The 26,327-nt window shown below is 41.2% G+C and overlaps 1 protein-coding gene across 4 annotated transcripts in view; it reads left to right on the forward strand.

Moving 5' to 3' along the window:
- LOC137634447 (acid-sensing ion channel 3-like) overlaps positions 1 to 26,327 on the forward strand; it is a 60,419-nt gene that overhangs the window by 20,180 nt on the left and 13,912 nt on the right. The window contains exon 5 of one of the 4 annotated variants that reach the window (XM_068366847.1): positions 12,195 to 12,701. The exons of the other annotated variants lie outside the window; for them this stretch is intronic. Within the exon in view, the coding sequence (XP_068222948.1) occupies positions 12,195 to 12,211 (17 nt within the window). The 3' untranslated portion in view covers positions 12,212 to 12,701. Of the gene's footprint in view, positions 1 to 12,194; positions 12,702 to 26,327 lie in introns of those variants that run through there. 4 annotated transcript variants of the gene reach the window in all.

Here is a 26,327-nt window from a genome sequence, read left to right on the forward strand (position 1 = left end):
TCCATCACAATAATAAGACCCTAAAGCTTCCCTTAACCCATATGGATAGGTATTACTTTGGGGAAATGGTCCCCTGGCCAAGCATAACTAGTTCACTTTTACATAGGCACTTATTTTTTTCTGTCGATGAAGTATAAACAATAACCAAACTACAGTATCCAAATCTCTAAAAGTAAGGAGGAATGGGGAAACGTGAATGACCCTTGATAAGTATTTAAGTCATTATATTATTTCTTAGAACCCTACCTGAAGTTCATATTGCTTTTTTGCTGAAGCTGACTCAGTATCAACTTGACTAAAAAACAAAAATTCCCTTTTACTTCCCTTCAACCCTCAAAGGTGACATTGCTTGATACTCAACGGACATTTATTTACCCCAGTATAGAAATACCTATTGGAAGTTTCCTTAAAATATTTTGGAAGCCATAGATTTCCTGTGTAGAAAATTCAACTAGGTGTTTTTTAGGAGCTTGTTGTCAACCATTTGATAGTTATTTGGAGTTTCCCTAGTGATGTTTTGAGTGTTCAAATTTTTTTTTGTATTGTTGTATTATAATTAACTATTATTTGGGGCTTTCATCTCCTCAAATTGCTGTGTGTCAATGAGATTAGTTATTATTATTATTATTATTACTAGCCAAGCTACAACCCTACTTGGAAAAGCAAGATGCTCTAAGCCCAAGGGCTCCAATAGGAAAAAAATAGCCCAGTAAGGAAAGGAAATAAGGAAAAATAGATGATGAAAACAAATTAACAATAAATCATTCTAAAAACAGTAACAACATCAAAATAGATATGTCATATATAAACTATTAACAATGTTAAAAGCAGATATATCATATATAAACTATAAAAAGACTCATGTCAGCCTGGTCAACATGAAAACATTTGCTCCAACTTTGAACTTTTGAAGTTCTACTGATTCAACTACCCGATTAGGAAGATCATTCCACAACTTGGTAACAGCTGGAATAAAACTTCTAGAATACTGTGTAGTATTGAGCCTCATGATGGAGAGGGCCTGGATATTAGAATTAACTGGCTGCCTAGTATTACAAACAGGATAGAATTGTCCCGGAAGATTTGAATGTAAAGGATGGTCAGAGTTATGTAAAATCTTAGGCAACATGCATAATGAACTAATTGAACGTCGGTGCCAAAGATTAATATCTAGATCAGGAATAAGAAATTTAATAGACTGTAAGTTTCTGTCCAACAAATTAAGATGAGAATCAGCAGCTGAAGACCAGACAGGAGAACAATACTCAAAAAGAGGAAGAATGAAAGAATTGAATCACTTCTTCAGAATAGATTGATCACCGAAAATCTTAAAAGGCTTTCTCAATAAGCCAATTGTTTTGTACAATTGGAGAAGACAGACCTAATGTGTTTCTCAGAAGTAAATTTGCTGTCGAGAATCACACCTAAATTTTAAAAAGAGTCATACAAATTCAAAGAAACATTATCAATACTGAGATCCGGATGTTGAATAGCCACCGTCCTTGACCTACTCACAATCATACTTTGAGTTTTGTTAGGATTCAGCTTCATACCCCATAATTTGCACCATGCACTAATTTTAGCTAAATCTCTATTAAGGGATTCACCAACCCCAGATCTACATTCAGGGGATGGAATTGATGCAAAGAGAGTAGCATTATCTGCATATGCAACAAGCTTGCTTTCTAGGCCAAACCACGTCATGTGTATACTGTATAGTATGAAAAGTAATGGGCCAAGAACACTACCCTGTGGAACACCGGATATCACATTCCTATACTCACTATGGTGCCCATCAACAACAACTCTTTAAGATCTATTACTTAAAAAATCAATAATAATGCTAAAAAACAACCCACCCACTCCCAACTGTTTGAGGTTGAAAACAAGGGCCTCATGATTAACACGGTCAAAGGCAGCACTAAAATCAAGGCCAATCATACAAATTTCATGACCACAATCAAGGGATTTCTGTACAGCATTGGCGATTGTAAGAAGGGCATCACATGCTCCAAGGCCTTTACGAAAACCAAATTGCAAACTAGGGAATAGATGATTACCTTCAGCAAACCTATTAAGACATTTTCCGAGAAGACTTTCAAAAACTTTGGATAATATGGGAGTTATGGAAATTGGGCGGTAATCGGTGGGACTTGAGCTACCACAAACGCATTTACATAGAGGAGTAACATTACCAATTCTCCAACAAGTGCTAAAAGCTCCTCTTCTTGCTAACTTGCGCAAAATAACATAACTTTGGAGCTAAGAAATCTGTTGTCTTTATAAAAAACAAAAGGAAAAATACCATTTGGGTCTACAGTACACCTCCATAAGTATCAAGGTCCATCAACAGAGCTTTAATTTCACGAGATCGAAAAGCTAAACTAGTTAGTTTAGCCTTAGGAAAACAGGAATGAGGAAGTTCAAGTTTTTCATTACTCTTTACTGTCAAAAACATTGGCCAAAAGGGTTGCCTTTTCCTTTGGACAGTGAGTGACTGAGCCATCTGGGTTAAGTAAAGGAGGAACTGGTGCATCAACACCAAAGAGTGCAGATTTATGGGTAGACCACCATTTATGTTCCTGAGTTGTACCAGAAAGGGTTTCTTTTATGGTTAAATTGTATTCCTTTTCAGTTGAGGCATAAACTCTGAGCAAAAGCTCAAAGCTGAGTATAGTTTTTCCAGGTCAAATCTGATCTGTTACCCTTCCAAAGATGATAGGCCTCCTGCTTCTCCAAATAAGCACGTCTACAATCATCATTGAACCACGGTTTGTCCTTCACTCGGTACCTTAGCACACGAGAAGGGATACGCCTATCAATTATGTTGACTAGATTCTCATTCAAAGGGACAACAGGATCTACACTACTATATAATTGTGACCAATTCAAGCACTCTTTTGTGAATGTGTTTGTTTAGAGAAGTTTTTTACTTCCTCTTTGAAGTTTGTCACTTAATAAGTGGCAGAGGGGGTTCTACCTTTGATGTAGAAGAGGAAAATTTAGTAGGTAACTCTTGGCTATCCTGTAGTGGATGTGCCTTTTGGCCTGAGTCAAATATTTTTCAACATAGGTAAACAGACTTGCCATGTGATAACGTTGAATTTGAGAACCTTTTGGCATTTTCAGACTCAAGTTTGAGATTCAAAGATCCATCTCTTAGGGCATGTCCCCAGCTAACCCTAAAGGAGGTTGTTCTGAGGCCATACAAGTCTGCTCAGAATACCTAAGCAAAATCAGTTTCATCCGCTGGGTGTTTTCTTCTAGACCACAGTTTGCTGGATGCTTCTCTGGTCGGAATGACAGCGTTAGGCCAGAAAACCCCTTTTTGGCCAAAATGGTGAAAGCAGCATTTTAGTCAATTGAGGAGATACTGCTAAAAGGTGATTTTACTGTAGCCTCTACTTGGGTGTAAATTCTAAAGAGTTTAAAGGTTTCATGGAAGTAAAAAGTTTTGTGAAGTCTGTCTTCCTAAAAAAAAGGGAATACTCAGGATGGTACCAATCAATTGGGTGACCATATTCCTTTAGTCCCAGATCACCTTAAGACTGTGGAATTCAGAATCTTGTAGACCTTATTCAGCTTAATGTCTGCTGTGGAGTACTTGGAAGTGGGGCCTATAGGGGAAACGTAGATGGCCATTTCCATAGTAATAAAGGGATTTTGACAAAGGAAAAATCTATTTCTGGGGAGAGACCTGTGACAGCCGGTGAAAAGTCCTTCTTTCTACCTTTTCTGATATAAATCTTCCAAATATACCAGAGAAAAATAAAAGCATGGAATGCAGAGGTTACTACCCTCGCGCGTGCTCCTCGTGAGTGTCGTGTATACATCAGGGGCCTGTGAATACCATTATTCACAGGCTGTCTTCCAATTAGATAACTCCTTCATCAAAGGGAAGGGCCATAACAAAGACCCCAGAAACCACACTTGTACCACGCCCCATCACCCACACGATCGCCTTCCAGGTCATCCTTCTGCAAGAATATATGGCTTGGCAAGGAAAGGGTGGGTCCGTACAAAAATAACCCGGAAGGGTTTCACCGGCCGTCACAGGTCTCTCCCCAGAAATAGATTTTTCCTTCGTCAAAATCCCTTTTCTGGGTCGACCTGTGACGGCCGGTGAAAATGTACCAGAGAATGCCTTCCAAGCCCAATAAAGTAATAACATAATGAGGAGAATACAATCACCATGTACAATAATAATATAATATAATAATGTAAGAAACGTCCAATTACCAACTAGCCAAATGACATAGGGAACGTAAGGCTAAATAACTATGACGACGAGGAATCAACTGAGTGTCGAATCGCAAAACGCATCAAACCTTAAATGTCTAAGCATATCTAAACATTAATGAAACGGTAACTACAATAACAGTTAAACCATAGGAATTAAACATGGCAAATATCATAGGGCTAATACCCAGGAGAGTGGCGACGTGGTGTGAGTGGCGGGTAGGAGGGAGAAGAGAAGAGATGGAAGAAAGGAAGAAGTAGAGATTAATGGGGAGGGATAAGGCTCCCCGCTGCCATCGTCGGGTTGTTAAGGGCCTGTAAGATCTTTAGATAGTGGCGTAAGACAACCATAGGGGATTTCCAACCTGTATATTTTTTAAAATCATCAAAGTCCCTGTTCTGGAAGTAATTGATGGAGGTATCTACTGTCCGTCTATCATGATCCTGGGGAAATGATTCCGGATTAGTATGTTTAAAGAAGTAGAGGATTTGTTGCCTGATATCGTGAATGGAAATAGTACCTCCTTGTTCTCTGATAACCAAGGGACCAGACGAGCGGGTGGCAGTTCTAGCTAAAAAGGCCTTGAAAGTAGTGACTGGTCACAGAGAAAAAAAAAAAATCCTGGGGAAGAAGATTAATCTTCCGAGGGGAGCACCTATTCGCGGATCCTCATTTTTTAGCTAGGAAAGCATCGTCTGGAGAAAGGAGTACTTCGGCTGAAGGGAGGAAATCTATATTTTCCGGGTTCGTGAGAGAGCTGCTAGTTCTGATATTCCATCACCTGAGACCAAAGCCGTTAGAAATAAAATCTTCCTAAGAAGAGTGATATAAGAGTAGGATTCATCGTCCGTGTCCGGCGCAAGTTTTGAGGACACCGTTCAGAGACCAGAGTCCTTTTGTGGCCGAACCGAAGGTCGAAGCCTAGCACATGTTTTTGGAATAGATGAGAAATAGGAATCAGCTAGGTTAATGTTAAACCCAACAAGGAAGATCTTCTTCAAAGCTGACTTGAAGGTAGTTAAAGTGCTAACTGTTAGCCCTTTGCCAAATAGGAACCTCAAGAAAGAGATGGCTATATTCGGAGACATACGAGTATGGTCTGAACTCTTAGGGAATCTGCTAGTTGTTAACGGCCGAATCATATTGGCGAATTGTCGAGTCCTTTTTGTCTGATTCGATGAAGAGATCGTTTTCCGGTTCAATGTTCGCGTCTCTACGAGCTGCAAACTTCCTGTAGTCCACAAAGTTAGAGTTTTGGCTATCCTTGAGTAATCTGACACAGTGAGTTTGGATTACTTGGATCAGTTTGGGGAACGGGATCCGGAAGGGATGGAGTTTCAACTCGAGGAGGAGAGGAAACCAACTGTTCTTGGCCAGTGAGGTGGTACTAAAGCCACTGCCCCCCGGAAGGAGCGTAGTTTGTGTAAAAGTCTCATTAGAAGATTCACTGGGGGAAATAGGTAAATCTTCTTCTAATGGTTCCTGAGTATCCACCGGAATGAAATTATGTCTAGAGACCATTCTGACTCCAGTGGTTTCGTCCTGGCTAGTGAGTCCGCTCTCACATTCTGGACTCCCGCTAGGTGAGTTACTGACAGGAACCAGTTCTTCTCTGTTGCCCAGGCGAAGATAGTGACCAGGATCCGATTCAGGTTGGGTGACTTGGATCCTCCCCTGTTGACGCAGTGTACTACGTCTGTGCTGTCTGGCACTACTCTGATGTGGATCGACCTCGGAGGAGAGAGTCTCTTCAGGGTCAAGAACACTGCCATGGCTTCGAGAACATTGATCTGGGACTGTTTCATGGCGGGTGACCAAGAGCCCTGAAACATCTGATGTTCGGAGTAATCCCCCCATCCACTTAGAGGCGCGGCTGTATGGAATGTCACTTGTGGAGGTGGGAATTGTAGAGGAACCGATTTGGAGAGGTTCTTCGGTTCGGACCATGGGCGTAGTCTCATTTTCAAGACAGAGGGGATCTTCGAGACCTTGTCTCTTAAAGGTACTGTAGCTCTCTTTCTCCAAACTCGATTGATGTCTTTGAGTTTGGCTTTTAATAGGAGATCTGTTACTGTAGTGAATTGGAGAAGGCCGATGATACTTTCTAAGGTTCTTCTGGACACCTGTTTGTGTTTGAGAAAATTCTTGATCTTGTAAGCTATTCCTCTTACCTTTTTGGAAGGGAGAGACAACGTGTGCTTCGAAAGGTCCCACTGAATGTGTAACCATTCTAAGCGGCCTGATGGTTGCAGGCGAGACTTTTGGAGATTGACCCGAAATCACAGGTTGTCGAGAAATCGAAGTACTTCCTTCGTAGCTCTGTTGCCTTCTATGGCCGACCGGGCCCAAATGAGCCAACCGTCCAGATAAGCAATGATCTGTATCTCTTGGTTCCTGAGTTGTTCTAACACTGTCTCTCCCAGTTTCGTGAATATCCTGGGATCAATGTTGAGGCCGAAGGGCATGTCTTGAGCGTAAAGGCTTTCCTGCCTAGGCGGAAACCCAGATAATAAGAGAAGTTTCGAGCTATAGGCACATGATAATAGTCGTCGGTAAGATCGACAGAGGTGGTGACGGCCCCACGGGGAAGTAAGGTCCGTACCTGAGAGATAGTCAACATCCGGAACTTGTCGCAGAGAATGTAAGAGTTTAGCTTTGACAAGTCCCAGTCCACTCTCAATGCCGACAAGCCTTTCTTCGGAATTGTGAACAGGCGGCCTTGGAACTTCGGTGATCGGTCCCGTTTGATTGCTTTCTTCTTGAATAACTCTGTGGTGTACTCTTTCAGGATGGGAAAGGTCACTGGTGGAGGAGGAGGACCTTGTGGCCATTTCCACCTCAAACCTTTAGAGATTATGCTATGAGCCCACGGACCGAAGGTCCAATGGTCTCGAAAGTGGTAAAGTCTCTCCCCTACCGGGACCACCTCGTTGTGAGGGAGTGAATCTAGGTCCTTTCCTTCCCCGAGCCCCCTTTTTCCTAGGTCCGCCTCGATGGCGGAACTGTCTTCTACTCCTGTAGCTTCCTCTCTGGTGTCCACGAAAGGAACCTGAGGGTTCGGAGCTAGGGCTGTATGCAGGCGAGGACATCCAAACAGGGTTGGGCTGTGTACCTGGGGAATCAGTGAGGTAGACCACCTGATGAGGGGGATTCGGATGCATAGGTGTCGAATCAGAGGAAGACTGTGATGATGAGTGGGTAACTGACTATTGATGGCAGTGACCCCGGTTCGTTTTGTAGAGGGTAACTCTCTGCTTCTTCTTGAAGAAAGCTTGCTTTTGGTCTTCGACCTTCTTTTTGGCAGTGAGGCCCCGCCTCACCTGCAATTTTGGTTTGCTCTCGTATCATCTTGTAGAACCTTGTTCACCTCCTCCTGAGGGGAGAGGGTTTTACCCCATCAGGAGAAAGCTATCAGCCTGCTCGGTTCATGTCTGATAGAGGCCTCAGACAGAACTTATTTCCTACAACTAACCCGAGCAGACCACAAAGCGTGTAGGTTGAATTGGTAGGGCAGAGATTGGTTCTTCGTGAATATCCGAAACAAAGTCTCAGTGGGATAAATCGAGGCTAGTGGCTCCCCCAGGTGGGGTCCGTCTCTTTAAGAGTCGGCATGGCCGAACCTTCTTTGTCAGCTTGAATAGTAAGACCTGTCAATTTATCCGTAATAGGCAAGGTAATATTGAGAGCAGTTGTAGATATGGCGTAGGGCCCATTGTGCGGGGTGAGCTTGGAATTAGCATACCCCCAGACCGACAATATCCTGGTCCAGACAGATTGGGCCTGCTCTTTAGGAAATATTACCGTTACCTTTGGTACCTTGTCTAACCTAACCAAGGCATGCTCTTTCAATCGAACGAATCCGTTGAATGGGAATTCTAGTCCCTGAGAGTAAATTCTAGGTCCTCCAGAGGGCGGACGTCTATGCCATCCAGAGTTATGGTACCATCTATATATGGGACATGTAAGGCAAATTTCTATGTGTTGTTTTTATCCAACAGGGAAAATAGCCCAGTGAGGAAAGGAAATAAGGAAACTACAAGATAAGTAATTAACAATTAAAATAAGATATTTTAAGAACTGTAACAAAATAAATTTTTCATATATAAGCTATAAAAATTTTAAGACACTTTATTGGCACATTCCTATTGCTCATCACTTCTGACATTACCTAGAGTTTTGTCTCAGGAGAGTGGTTTACATGTTCAATGCAATGCTATTTGTCCTCAATATTGCACCAAGAGTATATACAAATCTTTTAAAAGTAGTACTGTAGTCCAATGCCTTCAGTTGCAGGGAATTTAGTTCATAGCTTATTCAGATGATTTGTTAATTTGGTCAGAGACAAAAGAATTATGCCTCAAATGAACAAAGTTTTGCAGGTTCTTCAGGACCTAGATTTATTGATCAACTTTGCAAAATCAAGACTAATTCCAAGAAGGATATTCCAGTGGCTAGGTCTGCAATAAAATATGGTGAAAGCCACATTAAGCCGTACAAAAGCATCTCAGCCAAGAATTCTAAGGAAGGTCAGATTCTTTGTTTAGAGCCACTTCTCCACTAAGCAGCAGCTGAAGAAGATTATGGGCCTCCTTCAGTTTGCCTTTATAGTCGACCCAGTGTTAAAGAACAGGTTGAAAGAAGTTCTCAATTGGATGTGGAGAAGGGTGGCTCAGTGGTTTTCTGATCATTGGGCTCAGTTGCTAGGTTATTGCAAAAGAATTCTCAGGCCATGGATGACGTCAAATTCCTTGGCCATGTCGTTCCCATTGGTCCCTCCCCCATTTACCATGATCCTTCATACAAACACATCCCGGTCGGGTTGGGAAAGTCATTCAGAGGAGACCTTAGTGCTCAGAAAAATGTCCCCCTCAGTGTGAAGCATTTCACATTAATATGTGGAACTGATGACGGTCTTCATGACATTGAAGAGGCTCAGTTTAAGAAGGAACTCCCTTGTAAAGATCTTCATAGACAGCCAGATAGCTGTCTGCTGCCTCATGGGGTAGGGAAGCTGCTTGAGAACTCTGTGCAATGATTATTCTCATTATGAAGTTCCTTGGGGAGGGAAATGTGCTCCTCCTACCATTCCATCTTTCTGGTTCACTCTACGTATTAGCGGACACACTATCCAGACAGACAGTCCTGTATATGGAATGTACCCTGGGCCAGAGATCTTTTCAGTAGATTATAAGAGTTGGTTCCAGATCTCCAAATAGACCTGTTTCCAACAAAAAAAATCCACGAACTTCCACTATACGAAGCCCAGAATATGAAATCTCAAGAAGTGGCAAGAGATGCTATAAATTTGGATTGGAACAGATGATCGTCAATCTATCGGTTTCTTCCAAGTTTGGTTCTGAAGGCTTTCAATATCCTTCAGGATTTTTCAAAGACAGCATTGGTAATAACCCCACTGGCCGAACAGCCCGTGGTATCTACTGCTTCCGCGTCTTGAGACTAAGAATACACCCTCTTCAGTTTGCCTATCTGTATCAGAGAGTAGGAAGGCAAATTACCTTCACCTTATGTTTTTTGACCCAGAACCTTCATTGAGTGAACCTGACAGATGGAATGGTGAGGGGAACACATTTCTCCCCTGAAGGAACTCCAAAATGTTGAGTGAACCTGACAGATGGAACGGTGAGGGGCACACGTTCCTCTCCTACTGTAAAGGAACTCCAAAATGTTGAGTGAACCTGACAGATGGAATGGTGAGGGGAACACATTTCTCCCCTGAAGGAACTCCAAAATGTTAAGTGAACCTGACAGATGGAATGATGAGGGGCACACATTCCTCTCCTGAAGGAACTCCAAAATGTTGAGTGAACGTGGCAGATGGAATGGTGAGGGGCACACATTCCTCTCCTGAAGGAACTCCAAAATGGGGAGGGTCACTGCATTGAGAAGTCTCGAGCATGATCTCCCTTTCCTGTGGTAATATACTGTAGCCTGATTATCTTTGAAGAGAGATGTATAGAGAAAGAGATACCGATATATATATATATATATATATATATATATATATATATATATATATATATATATATATATATATATATATATATGTATGTATAATATATATATATATATATAATATATATATATATATATATATATATATATATATATATATACATATATATATTTGGTATTTGTTTACAAAAGCACACTCTCCATTTACTCGAAAATTATGCGGTCCTGTAGTTCTGCTCTATTTATACAGTAATTGGGAGGTTCTTTAAATGCTGGGAAAGCAAAAAATAGCAAGATATGTTGCTAGAGGGGGGAAGGGGGACGGGTTGGTGGAGGGGGTACTAAGTGACCAGGAACCTACATCGTCAACATAGTCAACCAAAGAAAGTTTGTGAAATCAGCGTACATTTGGTATATATTCAAAATAGATACTAAATTAAAAATGGAGTAATTACTCAAAATTGTCACTATTTGTGAAATGTATATTTTATATTTGGTAAATATTTTATATAAATCATATTAAAGTGTATTTTAAAAAAAACTAATTTGAGAATGACTTGTTTTCCCATACGACATTTTGCTACACTAACACCATCTATTAACCACTGCCTAAGGATGACTGCCAATTTCCCGCCAATAAAAACAGCCATACGCTGCAAAAATAGTCTTGCGTAAAAAGTTTCTTTATAAAATAAGATTTATTGTCAAGTATTACCAAATAAAATATACAATTCACAAATAGTGACACTTGAGTAATTGATCCATTATTAATCTAATATATATTTTGAATATATATCAAATGTCCGTTGATGCCAGGAACTTCTCTTTGATTGACTATGTTGACGATGTCGGTTCCAGGTCGCTTAGTACCTCCTCCACCAACCCCTCAACCTCCCACCCCCTCCCGCAACATATCTTGCTGATTTTTTTGCTTTCCCAGCATTTAAAGAACCTCCTAATTACTGTACAAAAAGAGGAGAGCTGCAGGAATGCAAAATTTTGGGGTAAATGGAGAGCGTGCTCTTGTAAACAAATACCATACATTTATATATATATATATATATATATATATATATATATATATATTATATATATATATATATATATATATATATATTATATATATATATATATATATATATATATATATATATATATATATATATACACATACATATAAACATATATATATATATATATATATATATATATATATATATATATATATATATATATATATATATATATATATATGTTTGTATGTATATATATATATATATATATATATATATATATATATATATATATATATATATATATGTTTGTATGTATATATATATATATATATATATATATATATATATATATATATATATATATATATATATATATATATATATATATATATATATGTATATTTGTATATATATGCTGTACATATACAGTATATATATATATATATATATATATATATATATATATATATATATATATATATATATATATATATACTGTATATGTATATATGTATATATATGTATATATATATATATATATATATATATATATATATATATATATATATATATGTATATATATATATATATATATATATATATGTATATATACATATATATATATATATATATATATATATATATATATATATATATATATATATATATATATATATATACACAAACATACTTTTTTGGGGGGGGCGGGGTAGCGGCTAACATCAATTTTGTGTCCGCTTCGGGGAGAAAGGACTGTGAACATAAGGCGAGTATAGAAAATAAGTAAATAAAACATTTTATTTTTAAAATTCAATTTTTAAAGATTGTTTATATCAATGAACCTAACCAAGTTTCAATGCAGATTGAACATAACAATTCACAAGGGGGAAGTTATATACAGTAATACAGTACTCATATAAGACACTTTTAAAATAACATTCAATTCAAGTTGTCTTACTTTCCAGGCACACTACAGCCGTAGGACAAGTTTAACAGCGTTTCATCTAAACCACATCTCTTCTGAAGTGCTGATTTCATCACCATTAGACAGACAAGAGTAACAACACCACTAACCACTCTTGATACCATTCCATGTGTGTAAAGTTCTTCACCTAACCATGTCCTGAAACTTTACCAACTTGGAGTACAGTGAACCTTACACAAAAACCTAACACTAGTTGAGATAATTGTATTCTTAAAAGTTAGAAATCACATTCCCCACCCCAGAAAAGGTATTTAATGTAATATATCGCCAGTCAACACTAAAGGACCAACAATCACCAAAAGCTAGTTTCATCCTTTTAACCTTTTAAATCCAATAAGACGTATTCTACGTCTCGTGAATTTTATTCCCTATCAACCCCATAGAATATATTTTATGGCTTGTAATTAACTCTATTATATACGCATATAAAATTTTACAAAATACTGGTACTGTCTGTAAAACTATATATTAATCTAACTGAAATTTATTCAACTGACAAAAAAAAAAAAAAAAAAAATCTTAGTTTTGTGCTATAAGGTGAGTTGAGTAAAATGTCTCCCAAAAAGGCCCTTGAGCATGAATGAGATATTTACTTATTTTGGAGGTGAGATTGGGAGGGTTAAATAATTCTGGGGAAAAACAGAAGGGCCCCATTATTTTGCACCAGAAGGTACTGTCCCCAAAGAGGAATTCATAAAGTTAAAGGACATAATTACCCCTCTTAATATTGGGGCTTCAACCTATGCTAGCCATAGGTCTACCTCCTCCAAGTGTCTTTGAGTACTTATGATGAGGGATTTCAAAAATTAAGACATGGCATTCTTTATTAGGAGCCTATTTGGAATTCTAACTCCAGGGAAACGGTTCTTCTCTGACTTACGTACGTTGGAAACTAAATAAATGCCCAAAGCCTTCTCTGGCTGGACAAAGGATAACAATCCTGATCAACACAAATATCCAAGACTGGGATCTTCAGATGCCTCGGCCCCACCTTGGAATGGAAACCATTCCTGGCTCTAAACTCTTGAGATGAAAAACAAAACCCCTCCTGTAGACAAAAGAATTTGCAATTGCTTAACCCTCTTGACCAATGCAAGAGCCTAAAGGAACAAGGATTAATGTCAAAAGTCATTAGTTAATACTCTCTAACAGCAAATATGTGTCTGTCTGCAAGAATTGCAAAACTAAATCCAAATTCCATCTGATAGATTTATCTATGATTAAGGATTTAATAGTATCCTGAATTACTGTACAGTAATATTTGGACTGGTAGTCCCTCATGTTCAAGGACCAATTACAACTTGGATCTCTACCCTCTGATGGTAGATACAAAAAACTTACTTTTCATAACACAGAAACCTCAAGAATTTAATTATACTGTCATAGAAAGGGTTGTTTATTAAAATACACTGAGATTTGCAGCATATTATGATTACTAGCTAAGCTACATCTCATAAAATCAGGATACTATAAGCACAAGGGCTCCAACAAGGACAATAGCCCAGTAAGGAAAGGAAACAGATAGAATCGTCTGCCTAAGTGTACTTTAAAGCAAGAGAACTCTATACCAAATCAGGAGAAGACCATGGTACAGAGAGGTTTATGACACTGGTTTGACAGTGGTTTGATTTTGGAATGACCTACTAGAAGAGCTGTTTACCATTGCTAAAGAGTGGAAAGTAGCCACTGAACAATTACAGTGAAGTAGTTAACCCCTTGAGGTCCGAAGAATTGTCAGTTACCTTAAAGTTGGCAGGTGTATGAGGAGATTGTGTAAAGAAAAGGCCAAACTATTTGGTGTCTGTGTAGACAAAGGGAAAATTAGTCATAACCAGAGAGGGACCCAATAACTTTCTAGCAGTAGTATCTCAATGGATTGCTGGTGCCTTTACCAACCTATTACAGTACCTTTTGTGATAGGTAACCCACTGATACTAATACACATCATTGGTTGCAGTATGTTTAGAAGCTATAATGGCCAGCTGAAAGGTCCTAGAAAACCCCTTTTGTTCTCAGGATATGGAGGAGTCTCTCCAAGCAGTCATAGTTTTACTCTCTCGTAATGTGGCTGTCTGAGAAGTCTGCTCTTTGACGTAGGTAAATCCATTAATATTGGCCACAGGTCTGAAAACCACTCGCTGAAGCTAGTAGGGAGTTGTGAGAATCTTCCTATAATTATTATTATTGTTATTATTACTATCCAAGCTACAACCCTAATTGGAAAAGCAAGATGCAATAAGCCCAGGGGCTCCAACAGGGAAAAATAGCCCAGTGAGGAAAGGAAATAAGGAAATAAATAACTGAAGAGAACAAATTAACAATAAATCATTCTAAAAAAAGTAATGTCAAAAGAGATATATCATATATAAACTATTAACAACGTCAACAACAAATATGTCATATATAAACTATAAAAAGACTCATGTCCGCCTGGTCAACAAAAAAGCATTTGCTCCAACTTTGAACTTTTGAAGTTCTACTGATTCAACAACCCGATTAGGAAGATCATTCCACAACTTGGTAACAGCTGGAATAAAACTTCTAGAGTACTGCGTAGTATTGAGTCTTATGATGGAGAAGGCCTGGCCATTGTCCAGAGCTTATCGAAGGATTAATATTTAAAAAAGATGGAGGAAATGCATAACTATACCAAACCACTCTTGGTACCTGAGATCCACCACCCATGCTTGAGAATCCTGGCATGAAAAAAAAAAATCTCTATCTTCCGAATAGGGAAGCTCCAAGCAAGTGTAGTAGCCTTCCTCAGTCTTTTTGCAACACTTGATACACCATTATCGAGTTCAATTGATCTGCCAATATATTTTGTGTCTGGCACAGACAGGTTGCAATATGATGTTCCTAACCTCCAACCAGCACAACATCTCTTATGCTACTAGGAAGGAGGCACTCAACTGCAGATTTTTCTCTTTGATTATGTTAGACAGGACATTTTTTTTGTTGAAATTCAGGCTCAGTAACACTCCCCCCCCCCACCCAATTGCCAGAATGTATTAGGGCCTTGAACTCTGCCTTACGTTTTAGGTAGTTAGTGTCTAAATCTGCCTCCCTTTCCATTCAAACACCTGAAAAATGATCATCATTATCCAGGGTTTCTCCGTCTCAGTCGTTGAAGTGTTGCAGAAAAACTTGAATCTCATCATCAACTACAAAAGGTGTGACTGGAATATTCAAACAATTTCTATTTGTACCTCCACAGTTACATGAGAGCACAAATTCTATGCTTGTGACATAGACATTTATAATAACAGATTGCAGGCTGCTATACATTTTTCTTTCTTTTATGACTGGGACCTAATTACGGTAGTTGGTGAAATCTCTGTCTTAGCCAAGATCTGTGGCATGGTTCTTGAAGCATTGAGAGCACGGTTATTGTCTTCGTTCTTGGCTGGTGCACTGAGCAAAGGAAAATCCCCTAAGGGGTTTCAAACTGTACCTCACCTTCATGAGGGAAAGGAACCTTTAACCCACTCTTGGGAATGGAAGATTTTAATAGCACCCTTCTGTTCCCTTGATCCTAGGCTTGTTGTAGTAGACAAAAGCAGAGATAGTCTAACCTCTCCATAAAACTGTCTAACCTCTCCATAAAACTGTCTAACCTCTCCATAAAACTGTCTAACCTACCGTTAATCAAGGGAGTTGTATCATTTCTTATTTCCTTGCAAAATTTCCAAGGAATCATCAGTGCGAGTCCAGCTAGTACAATATCTAAGAAACCACTAGCTTGACTAATCTCCTTAGGATGGTATTGGTTGCCCTGAGAATCTCGGTATCCCCATTCATGCTAGATGTACTACATGTTCTCCGACACTTTACATCCCTCCCCATCATGTTTTACGGGTTGCGATATTGTAAAAGCCCATGTCTGGCTGAAAGGGCCTGTCAGTCTACAACATCCATGTTCTTTTCCCACACTTTGCATCCCTATCATTATTTGTTGCCTCTTAACCTAGATTAGTCTTCATGCCCTGTTCTGACAGAGGAGGATATTCCTCACGCTTACCTTACAAGGAAGCATTCCTTACCCCTGTAATTGGTACATCGTGTATGGTGTCATAAATTCTTTTTAAGGAAGTCTTTTGATTTTATACCTCTTTGAATTGTGCTTTAACAGAATCAAGATATATTTGACAATAAAGAACAGTAACCATCAAAACCCAAAATAGAGGGAACTTCCCAAATCACACAAAGTAAGAGTTGTAGGTGTTTGACCAGAAATAAATGAGTGGCTGCAACATTGGAGACTACATTTTTACCCAGCTACTTATTTTTTTGTTTGAAACTCATTTTTGGACATGGATGGGACTAGGGGACTGGGAATCCCCTCTCCTGTATAGTTACTTCCTGTGAGATATCAAAGTGGAGTGGGGGGGGATGGAGAGTGACTGCTCGCCACACTCTAGTTTTGGGGTGTTTGCATGTGCGTGGATGTAATACGATTGAGAGTAAAAGATGTGAGATTGGAAGTATTTTTTGGAATAGAAGGATGGATGTATTAGCCTTGTGTGAGACAAAGGTAAAAGGGAAGGGTGAAGTGATGTTTGTTGAAGTGACAGGTAGCGTTTCTGGGATTGAAAGGGGAAGAGCAAAAGAGGGTGTGGCTTTAATGCTGTGTGAATTGATGATAGATAAAGTAGTGCAATGGAAGGAGGTGTCATCTAGGTTAATGTGGGTAAGGGTTAGGTTGAGTAGAGAATATTGGGCTGTTGTTAGTGCGTATGGGCCAGGTTGTGAGAAAAGTGAAGAAAAACAGAATGAATTCTGGATGAAAATTGACTAAATGTGTCGAAGGAATTATGTAGTTGTGATGGGTGACTTACAAGCCAGAGTGAGTGCTGGAGAGGTAGAAGGTGTCGTTGGGGAGTATGGTGTACCAGGCGAAATTGAGAGGGGTGAGAGGCTGCTAGATGTGTGTGGAACAAGAGTTGGTGATAGGTTGTAGTTTTTTAAAAAGAAAGATATAAACAAGTATACATGGGTAAGAGTGGTACAAAGGGCATTAATGGATTATGTGTTGATAACAAGAAGGATGCTTAAAAGTTTGAAAGATGTGCTTGTATTTAGGGGTATGGCTAATGGTATGTCTGGTCATTTTTTTATTGAAGGAAAATTAATTGTAGCAGAACAGTGGGGAAGTGGATTGAGGTATTTAAAAGAAAGGTAGTAGAGGTTGAAGAGTTGAAAAAACCCGAGGTAAAAAGTGAATATCATGAAAGATTGTAAGTGGCATATGACAGGGTGAAAGTGAGAGAAGCTGGTGATCTCGAGTGGAAGAAAATCTCATAAGGTGATGTATGGCAAAAGGATTGTTGGAGGCAGCATGAGGAAGGGTAGTGAATGGTGGAATGAAAGTGGAAGAGAAAAAGAGGGCAATTGAAGAATAGCTGCAGAGTAATAATGTAGAGAAGTATGAAAGATATAGAGAGAAAAATGTCAAAGTAAAACGCAAGGTAGCTGAGTCCAAGGGGGTGGCTGGCTGGATGTGAGGTCAGGGATTGGGTCATTCGTATGAAGAGAATAAGAAGTGAGGAGAGTGTAAGGAAAGGGAGGGGTCAAGAAAAGAAGAGACATTGAAAGGTGAAAATGGAAGTTTGTTGAAAGGAGATGAGGTAAGGAAAAGGTGGGCTGAATATTTTGACATCCTCCCGCCCCGCGGAAACTCCCAGGGTCCTCCTCTGTGCTTCCAATACAAAGACTCCCGTTCCGTCTCCTCTGAAGAGGAAGAGAGGAGCTCCTGACGCGGTACCATCTACCAGGGTCAAGCTGACCCCCACTAGACCTTCTAAGAGAAAGCTTAGGCTCGCTGGTTCAACTCCTCCTTGATCTCCTTTTCCTCACTCATCACCTCAGTCAGAGGTCCATAGCAGGGAAGAGTCCCTGCCAGATTCACTCCGATCCTCCCTTAGCAAGGAAGTCCTGTATGATGGCAAAACAACAGCATCGAAACCAGCAAAGGAATTCATCCTTTCCTTAACGGGTGGCCAGCAGAAGGTTCTTCCATTAAAACCTCCTGCTCTGGAGACCTTTTCCCCTCCCAAGAGGGAATCTAAGGACTCCAAGACACTGCCAAAATCCTCTTCGAGGATTCCTAGACCCGCAGAGGATGTCAGGCCATCGACCAGCCACTACATCGACCACGACCCACCCCGAGATGATGTCTTGGTGGAAGACAACGATCTAGCTGTCAGTCCTTCGGAAGTCGAGCAAAGAGAGTCGGAACATGCCTTTTGGTAAGTTCTGGCCTGCATTAGGTCCCTCAACGGATTGGCAGACCTAGCGATAACTCCCTATGAGGGCAAAGACATGATCCTCGATCGTGTCTTTGGCACTCAGAAGCCCCAAAGTCCAGTGCAGCCTTGCCCTGGTCTCGGGCTGATGAGTGCCAGGCGGAAGGTTTCCGCTCTGCTCTCAGATTTCTCTGCAATGCTCCGTTCGGGCCCATCCTCGAAGCTCCTCCCACCCCTGGGTGTCCAGCAGAGGAGATACTACACGGTCCCTGACGAGCCCCTCCCAACTACGTTTCTACACCATTCCTTAGAGGAATTAATGAAGGGAATTTCTCTGGAGAGACTTTTTGGCCTTTAAGTCTTGTTCTGGGCTACTGAGATCCTGAACCAGGAGGGAGTGGCAAAGTACGCCATGCAGGCTACTTCGTGGCTTGATATGTGGTTAGGATCATTGAGGAACCTGGTGCGGACCGAGGATTTATCCAAGGAAGGCAATGGAAACGTTTTTGCTTTCAGGCACTCGTACTATAGGGTTCCTCTCCCACCAAGTCGTGAACTTGTGGGCTAACACCATCTTGAGGCATAGAGACTCGGTAGTCAAGAGGTTCTATTACCAGGTCCCACATGTCGAGATCATGAGACTCCAGAATTCCTCTCTGGAGGGCTCCTCTTTGTTTGAGCCAGGAGATGTTGAGAAGGCGGCGGAGAGATGGAGGAAGTCTCAGCAGGACTCGCTCCTCCGTAAGGCCTTAACATTTAGGACCCCAAAACCACCAGCTCTTCCACAGACCAACTAGCTTCAAACAGGACTGCAAAAGGTGTCTTAAGAAGCCCTTTCCTGCTAAGGACCTGAAAGGCTCCAATTCCTCTTGTGTAGGGAAACATCCTAGAGGCGGCGGCCGTGGCCTCAAACGCTAGGAAAAGCGATCCCCCCACTTGTCCACCAGTACGGGGATGCCTACATCACTGTTGGAAGAGATGGATGCAGCTCGGGGCGGAACTCTGGGCAGTCTCCATGATTCATACAGGGTACAGTGAACCCTCGTTTATCGCAGTAGATAGGTTCCAAACCCGACCGCGATAGCTGAAAATCCGCGAAGTAGGGACACCATATTTACGTATTTATTTAACATGTATATTCAGACTTTTAAAACCTTCCCTTTACGTAGTACTGTTAACAAACTACCCTTTAATGTACAGAATACTTAATGCATGTACTACAGTACCCTAAACTAAAACGGGCACAAATATTAAAGGCGATTTTATATCATGCGTTTCCTAAACACGCCAAAAAGCACGATAAAAAATTACCAATGTTTTGTTTACGTTTATCTCTGATCATAATGAAGAAACAAACGCATTTACACATCTGTGTATAGGTTAGTTTTTGCATCGATTATATTGATTATATGTTGATTTTGTTATTACCAATGTTTTACTTAATTTTTCTTAGGACTTCCAAATAAATGAAATGAATGCCATTTATATAATGTTTTTCTTTATGACGCCGCCTGAAACGGAAACCTTCCATTCGCTTACTGTACGCTCCATCTTCGATCGTAATAAACAAACGAAGGCATTAAACGCGCATGATGAAAGTGATAAATAATGATAATAAAAGCTTTTAGTAAATATTTTATTACAAATATTATTTACCGTATCTATATAAAATCCTACATACGTAGCAAAGCAAGAAAACAATTTTTTTTCTTTTTTTTTTTGGCGTTTAATCAACAATAACAAACTGCCGCAAATGACCGAATGATAATTTACGAGAGAGAGAGAGAGAGAGAGAGAGAGAGAGAGAGAGAGAGAGAGATATTGTTTTAAATGTAATAAACAAAAAAATATAATAGGTTATAACATGTATATTCAGACTTTTAAAACCTTCCCTTTACGTAGTACTGTTAACAAACTACCCTTTAATGTACAGAACACTTAATGCATGTACTACAGTACCCTAAACTAAAACAGGCACAAATATTGAAATGTTAGAATATTAAAGTACTATAAAAAAATAAAGATTGTTACTGTACTCACCATGAAAGAAGTTGAAGAAAAACTTGAATGATGATGGCGATGAATTTGCTGCACAGTAGAAATGATGATGATGAAGCTGATGATGTCTTCTACTGTGCAGCCAATTATAGTATTTTACGTCTCTTCAGACGGAGGTGTCTTTTCCTGGGACACCTTTTCAATTTCTTCCTGGGACACTTCTTCAATTTCTTCCGAAGGCAGGAGGAACTGGCTCTTTTTTGCGAGGCTGGAAGAACATTGTGATCGGAAGTTGCTGCCGCTGCTTCTTTTTTCGCTCGAAGAGCATCCTGTAGGGAGTCATGTCTTCATCGATTTTGTTGCAGAATTGCATAGAACGAACCATATCCTCGTCCCACTCTTGCGACAATTCTTTCAACTCCTTCGCAAGGTTGCAGAGCTTGGCAAGCCGTTCTAATGTTGAGCCCGTTTCTTCGACATTTTCTTGGGTCTCTTCCTGTGTTTCACTGTCTTCTTCACTGGCCGATTTCGTCAGGTCTTCGAGGTCTGCATCAGTTAGCGGCTGGGAATGGCAGTCCAACAACTCGTCGACGTCTTCAGTCGTCATGTCGCCAAACCCGTCACCTCCATTTATCGCAGCCAACTGCACAGATTTCCGTATTGCAGAGTGTTGAATCTCAGCAGGTGTAAATCCCTCGTCATCGTAAACAATCTGGGGCCACAACTTCTTCCAGCTCGCATTAACAGTAGCAGGTTTCATTTCTTTCAGTGCCTTCTGGATGTTCTGCAGGCACGTGGCTATTGTGTACTTCCGCCAGTATGCCTTCAAATTGAATGTTTCATCCTCATCATCTTGGGCAGCATCCACACACGCAACGAGGTCCGCCAAGGTATTCTTTGTGTAGAGGGCCTTGAACGCCCTGATAACCTCCTGGTCCATCGGTTGAATTAATGACGTTGTGTTGGGTGGCAGGAACTCGACTGAATGCCCTCATGCGACAGATCAGTTGCGTGTCCACCAGCGTTATCCATAAGGAGAAGGATTTTAAATGGCAAGCCCTTCTCTAAGAGATATTTACTGACTTGCAGGATAAAACACTGGTGGAACCAGTTGGAGGTCAGCATCTTCGTAATCCATGCTTTTGGATTATGCATCCAGTACACGGGAAGGAGATTCTTATTTTTATTTTTCAAAGCGCGAGGGTTTTTCGATTTGTAAATAAGCCCCGGCTTTAGCAAAAATCCAGCAGCATTGCCACATCACGAGGGTAACACGATCTTTGAATGCTTTAAAGCCAGAGGCTTTGGCTTCTTCTTTGAACAGGAAAGTTCGCGACGGCATTCTCTTCCAAAACAAGCCGGTCTCATCCATATTAAACACTTGTTCGGGCTTATATCCACCTTCAGTGATAATGTTCTTAAATGTCTCATTCGCGTAAGTTTCAGCAGCGGTAGTGTCAGCGGAAGCAGCCTCGCCATGCAGGGAAACGCTTTTCAGGCCGAAGCATTTCTGAAACTTCGCGAACCATCCTTTTCTGGCGGAAAAATGTTTCTAAGGCTGGGAATCAGTGGATGTCCCTGCTTGAGGTTCATCTAGTACATCATCTTCGTCGTCTTCAGCATGGTCGCCATTGTCGTCTTGAGGTTCCTTTGCCACAAAATTCTCATACAAACCCAAAGCCTTGGTTCGGATGGTGTTCGTATCCAAGGCTATGTTCTTCTTCCGGTAGTCGGCAATCCAGACTGCTAAAGCACCTTCCATACGGACGATCGTTTTATTATGAGCGGTAACAACTCGCTTCGCTGACCTGCTGAAGGTGATGGCAGCCGTCTTTCTAATGTTCGCCTCGTCCTTCTTAATGTAGCGAACGGTGGATTTGTTGAGTCCAAAATGGCGGGCTGCGGCCGCGTAACTTCTGCCTTCTTTCAACATATCGAGAAGTGTCACCTTCTCAGCAATCGTCATCATTTTTCGGTGGCGTTTAGGCTCACTACCAGCCTTAGTAGAAGCAGAACGCTTGGGAGCCATTGAACGCTTAGGAGCCATTGTAGGGGTTAAACAGAAAGTTCAACAAAAAGTTCAACTTCAAACAGTCACGCACAGCACAGATTAAAGTTACACAGTAACGTAGCAGCATCTACCCGGTGAGAGAGCGGCAAACAAAGTGGCTGCGAGAAGATGCTGCGGATCGGAGAAGCGGTCAAAACACCAATCACAGGCTAGATTACAAAACTTGGGAGCTGATTTGTCATCTATCAGCACTGGGACCAATCACAGTCCGTCTTACATGCTACGTAGTGGTTACAAATTCAAATACAAGGTACTATACAGAATCCTTTACGTACGCTATTTTACGCTTGTTTTGTTGTAGGATATGTACGCTTATTCGAGATGTGATTTTTGCAACAAAGAATATTATTGGATGCAGTACTACGTACGTATACATACAAAAGATTCATGGAAAAGATGCACATCCATTACATTTGTAGTAGTAGCCATCAGCAGCCTTACACCATTCAAATATGACAAAGTCAGACTGCATCTGATTTGCGTTTCATGTTCGATTTAATTTTACTACGTATACTGAATTATCGTATGATCACATTCTCTTTTCCTGTTTTATTTCTTTTTGTACTGAATTATATGTCATATGTAATGCAATGAACCATCAGTAAGAGCAGATATTACTAATTATTAATGGAATTAACGAAATATTTGGGGTCTTCATATATCGCGGCTATTTTCGAAATTTCCGGAAAATCCGCGATATATGTATATACATGCGTTATGAAAAAAATCCACGATAGTCGAACCGCGAAGTAGCGAGGGCTCACTGTATTGTGTCCCATTCACTTCATCTCTCCCTCCACTGATCAAAACTCAGAGTCAAAAAGCTCCTTTGCAATGGGATCCGCAGAGGGGGAGGCCATTCAGGCAGAAGTCCAGACCATGTTGGAGAAGGGCACTCTCCAAGAGGTACTTGACGACTCCCCAGACTTCTTCAGTCGACTCTATCTTGTGAAAGAAACATGAGGAGGCTGGAGACCAGTCATTGATCTCTCAGCTCTGAACAAGTTTGTCAAACAAACTCCATTCAGCATGGAGACAGCCGACACGGTCAGACAAGCGGTAAGACCACATGACTTCATGTGCACACTGGACCTGGAGGACGCATACTTCCAGATCCCAATCCATCCGTCTTCGAGGAAGTATCTCATCCAGTCCAGACAACAAGAAATACCAGTTCAAGGTGCTATGCTTCGGCCTATATAGCACCTCAAGTCTTTGCGAGTGTTCGCCCTTGTGTCATCTTGGGCTTACAGGATCGGCATCCGTCTCCTATGCTACTGTATGTGGGCGACTGGCTGTTCCTTGAAGACTTGGTGGGAACCCTTCTGAGGTTTTGGCAAGATCTGGGGATTATGGTAAACCTCAAGAAGTAATCCCTGCTTCCCTCTCAATGACCAGTATACCTAGGAATGATTAAGAGACACCAACCTTCACAAAGCCTTCCCGTCTGACAACAGGGTAGTGAGGCTGAGGAAGGTCACAAGGCCTTTTCTCAGAAGGGAAGAGCTCCCAGCTCAGAGGTGTTCCATGTCTCCTCAGGCACCATTCATCTCTGGCCTGTCTACTTTTCAACGGTCTCCTCAGGATTCAATCTTTCCAGAGGTGGCTGAGTCCAACTGGAATCTGGCCTTCGATTCCCCAGACATTTCTGATCCCCATGGAACCAGAGGAACAGACGGACCTCGAGTGATGGATGGCAGACGGGAATCTGATAAAGGGCATCGACCACATGCTGCACCACACGACCTCAGGCCTATGTTCAGAGTTCGAAAAGTACCAGCACATCAATGTCTTGGTGATGAGGGCCGCCTTCCTGGCCCTTCATCAGTTCCAGCAATTCCTGGCGAGCCACTCACTGGTGGTGATGAGCGACAACACCACAGTAGTGGCTTACATCAACAAGCAAGGCAATACTTTTTCACAGCCTCTATCCCATCTGGCAATAGAAATACTGAGATGAGCACAAATCCATTTGGTAACACTATCAGCTCGCTTCATTCCCGGCAAAAGGAAATGTGCTCGCGGACAACCTGAGCAGAGTGACTCGGTGGGTTCCAAATGGTCTTTGGATCATCTTGTAGCCAACAAACCCCTAACTTTGTGGGGTTCTCCGACGGTGGATCTGTTCGCGATGGCACTGAACTTCAGGATCCCGTTGTACTGCTCCCCAGTCCCTGACCCCGAGGCTCTCCTTCAAGACGGTGGGACAACATCAACGTTTATGCGTTGCCCCCGTTCTGTCTGATGAGAAGAGTGCTCAACAAGACCAGAACATTGGTTAATCTCTCAATGACCCTTGGAGATCCGCTAATGGTATCACGCAGAATGGTTCCCAGACCTTCTGCAACTCCTGACGGAGCTTTCAAGAAAACTTTCTCCATGACACAATATACTTAGACAATCACATGCCAACATCTTCCACAAATCTGTAGCTTCTCTGACTTCACACTTGGAGACTATCCAGCATCTCCTCTATCAGAGGATTTTTGCAACAAGTTGCGAAAAGGATGTCTGAACATCTGTGAAAGAAGTAGAATAACTTCTATGGTTGATGTGATGGAAGGGGTACCTCTTCACTCGATGCCACTATTCCAGCAATAGCGGAGTTTTTTGTAGATCTGCGAGAGGAAATGCCCCTCTCAGTCTCGGCAGTAAAAGGCTATCGCTCAGCCTTGAGACTTGCCTTCAGACGAAGGAATGGATATTTCCTCTTTACTGGAACTTTCACTCCTAATACGGAGTTATGAACTTACATGTCCCCAGTCAGAATTGAGACCACCTCCTTGGAACGTGGTTCGGGTTCTAAGGTCCATTGAAGGACCTCCCTTTGAACCATTACACCAGGCAACAGATCGTCACCACCTCGCGTGGAATACGGTGTTCCTCCTCGCTTTGGCTTCGGCCAATAGAGTCAGCGAACTTCATGGTCTCCCATATGACAACGCTCATTCAAGGGGATGGGGAGAGGTAAGCTTCAGCTTTGTTCCAGAGTTCGTAGCTAAGACTTAGAATTTGGGGTAGGGGATCCGAGATTCGACAACTTCTGAATAACGAGTCTTTGTTCTGTAACTGACAACCAAGATCATCTGTTACTATGCCCAGTAAGGAGTTTGAAGCTCTACCTCAAGAGAATGGCAGCAGCTTGTTCTTGGGAGCCTTCGCTTTTTGTCAGCACAGGGAGGACTAAGAGGAGGATCACAAAAAACTCTATTTCAGCATGGATTCGCAAGGTTATTGACTGAGCACTGAATCTAGAACCTTCTCCAACACATCGACCCAGAGCTCATGACGTTAGGGGCATTGCTACGTCTTTGGCCTTCAAGTGTAACTACTTTGTGGCGCAGGTTCTACAAGCAGGCGTGTGGAAACGTCAGACGACTTTTACCGCCCACTACCTACAAGACTCGATACGTTCTGTATCTATCCTGTGATAGCTGGTTTAATACCTCAAGCTCCATAATGGACAAGTAGCAGAAGGTTTAGGGCATTGGTTACCCAGTTTTAGTCTGAGTGAATGGAAAGGAATAACTGGCTCTTTTCTTTTCTTCATCCTCCCCTCTCTTGGGGAAATCAGCATCCAGGGTCCTCTGCACAGCTGACCTCAAACCATGGCTCCCTTGTGTATCCTAGTATTGTGTCAATACTGATGCGTCCCCATATCCTGGCGAGGTGGTTTTGGGAATGTCTTGGTGACTTCAAACGACTCCTATGACTCGGAAGAAATCTTACCTTGACAATCATATTGCTAGTATCTCTAAACACACAGCTTGCGTAGGGCTCAGATCTTGCACAGCAAGAT

The sequence above is a fragment of the Palaemon carinicauda genome, chromosome 44 (genome assembly GCF_036898095.1).
Source record: "Palaemon carinicauda isolate YSFRI2023 chromosome 44, ASM3689809v2, whole genome shotgun sequence".
NCBI classification, from domain to species: Eukaryota; Metazoa; Arthropoda; class Malacostraca; order Decapoda; family Palaemonidae; genus Palaemon; species Palaemon carinicauda.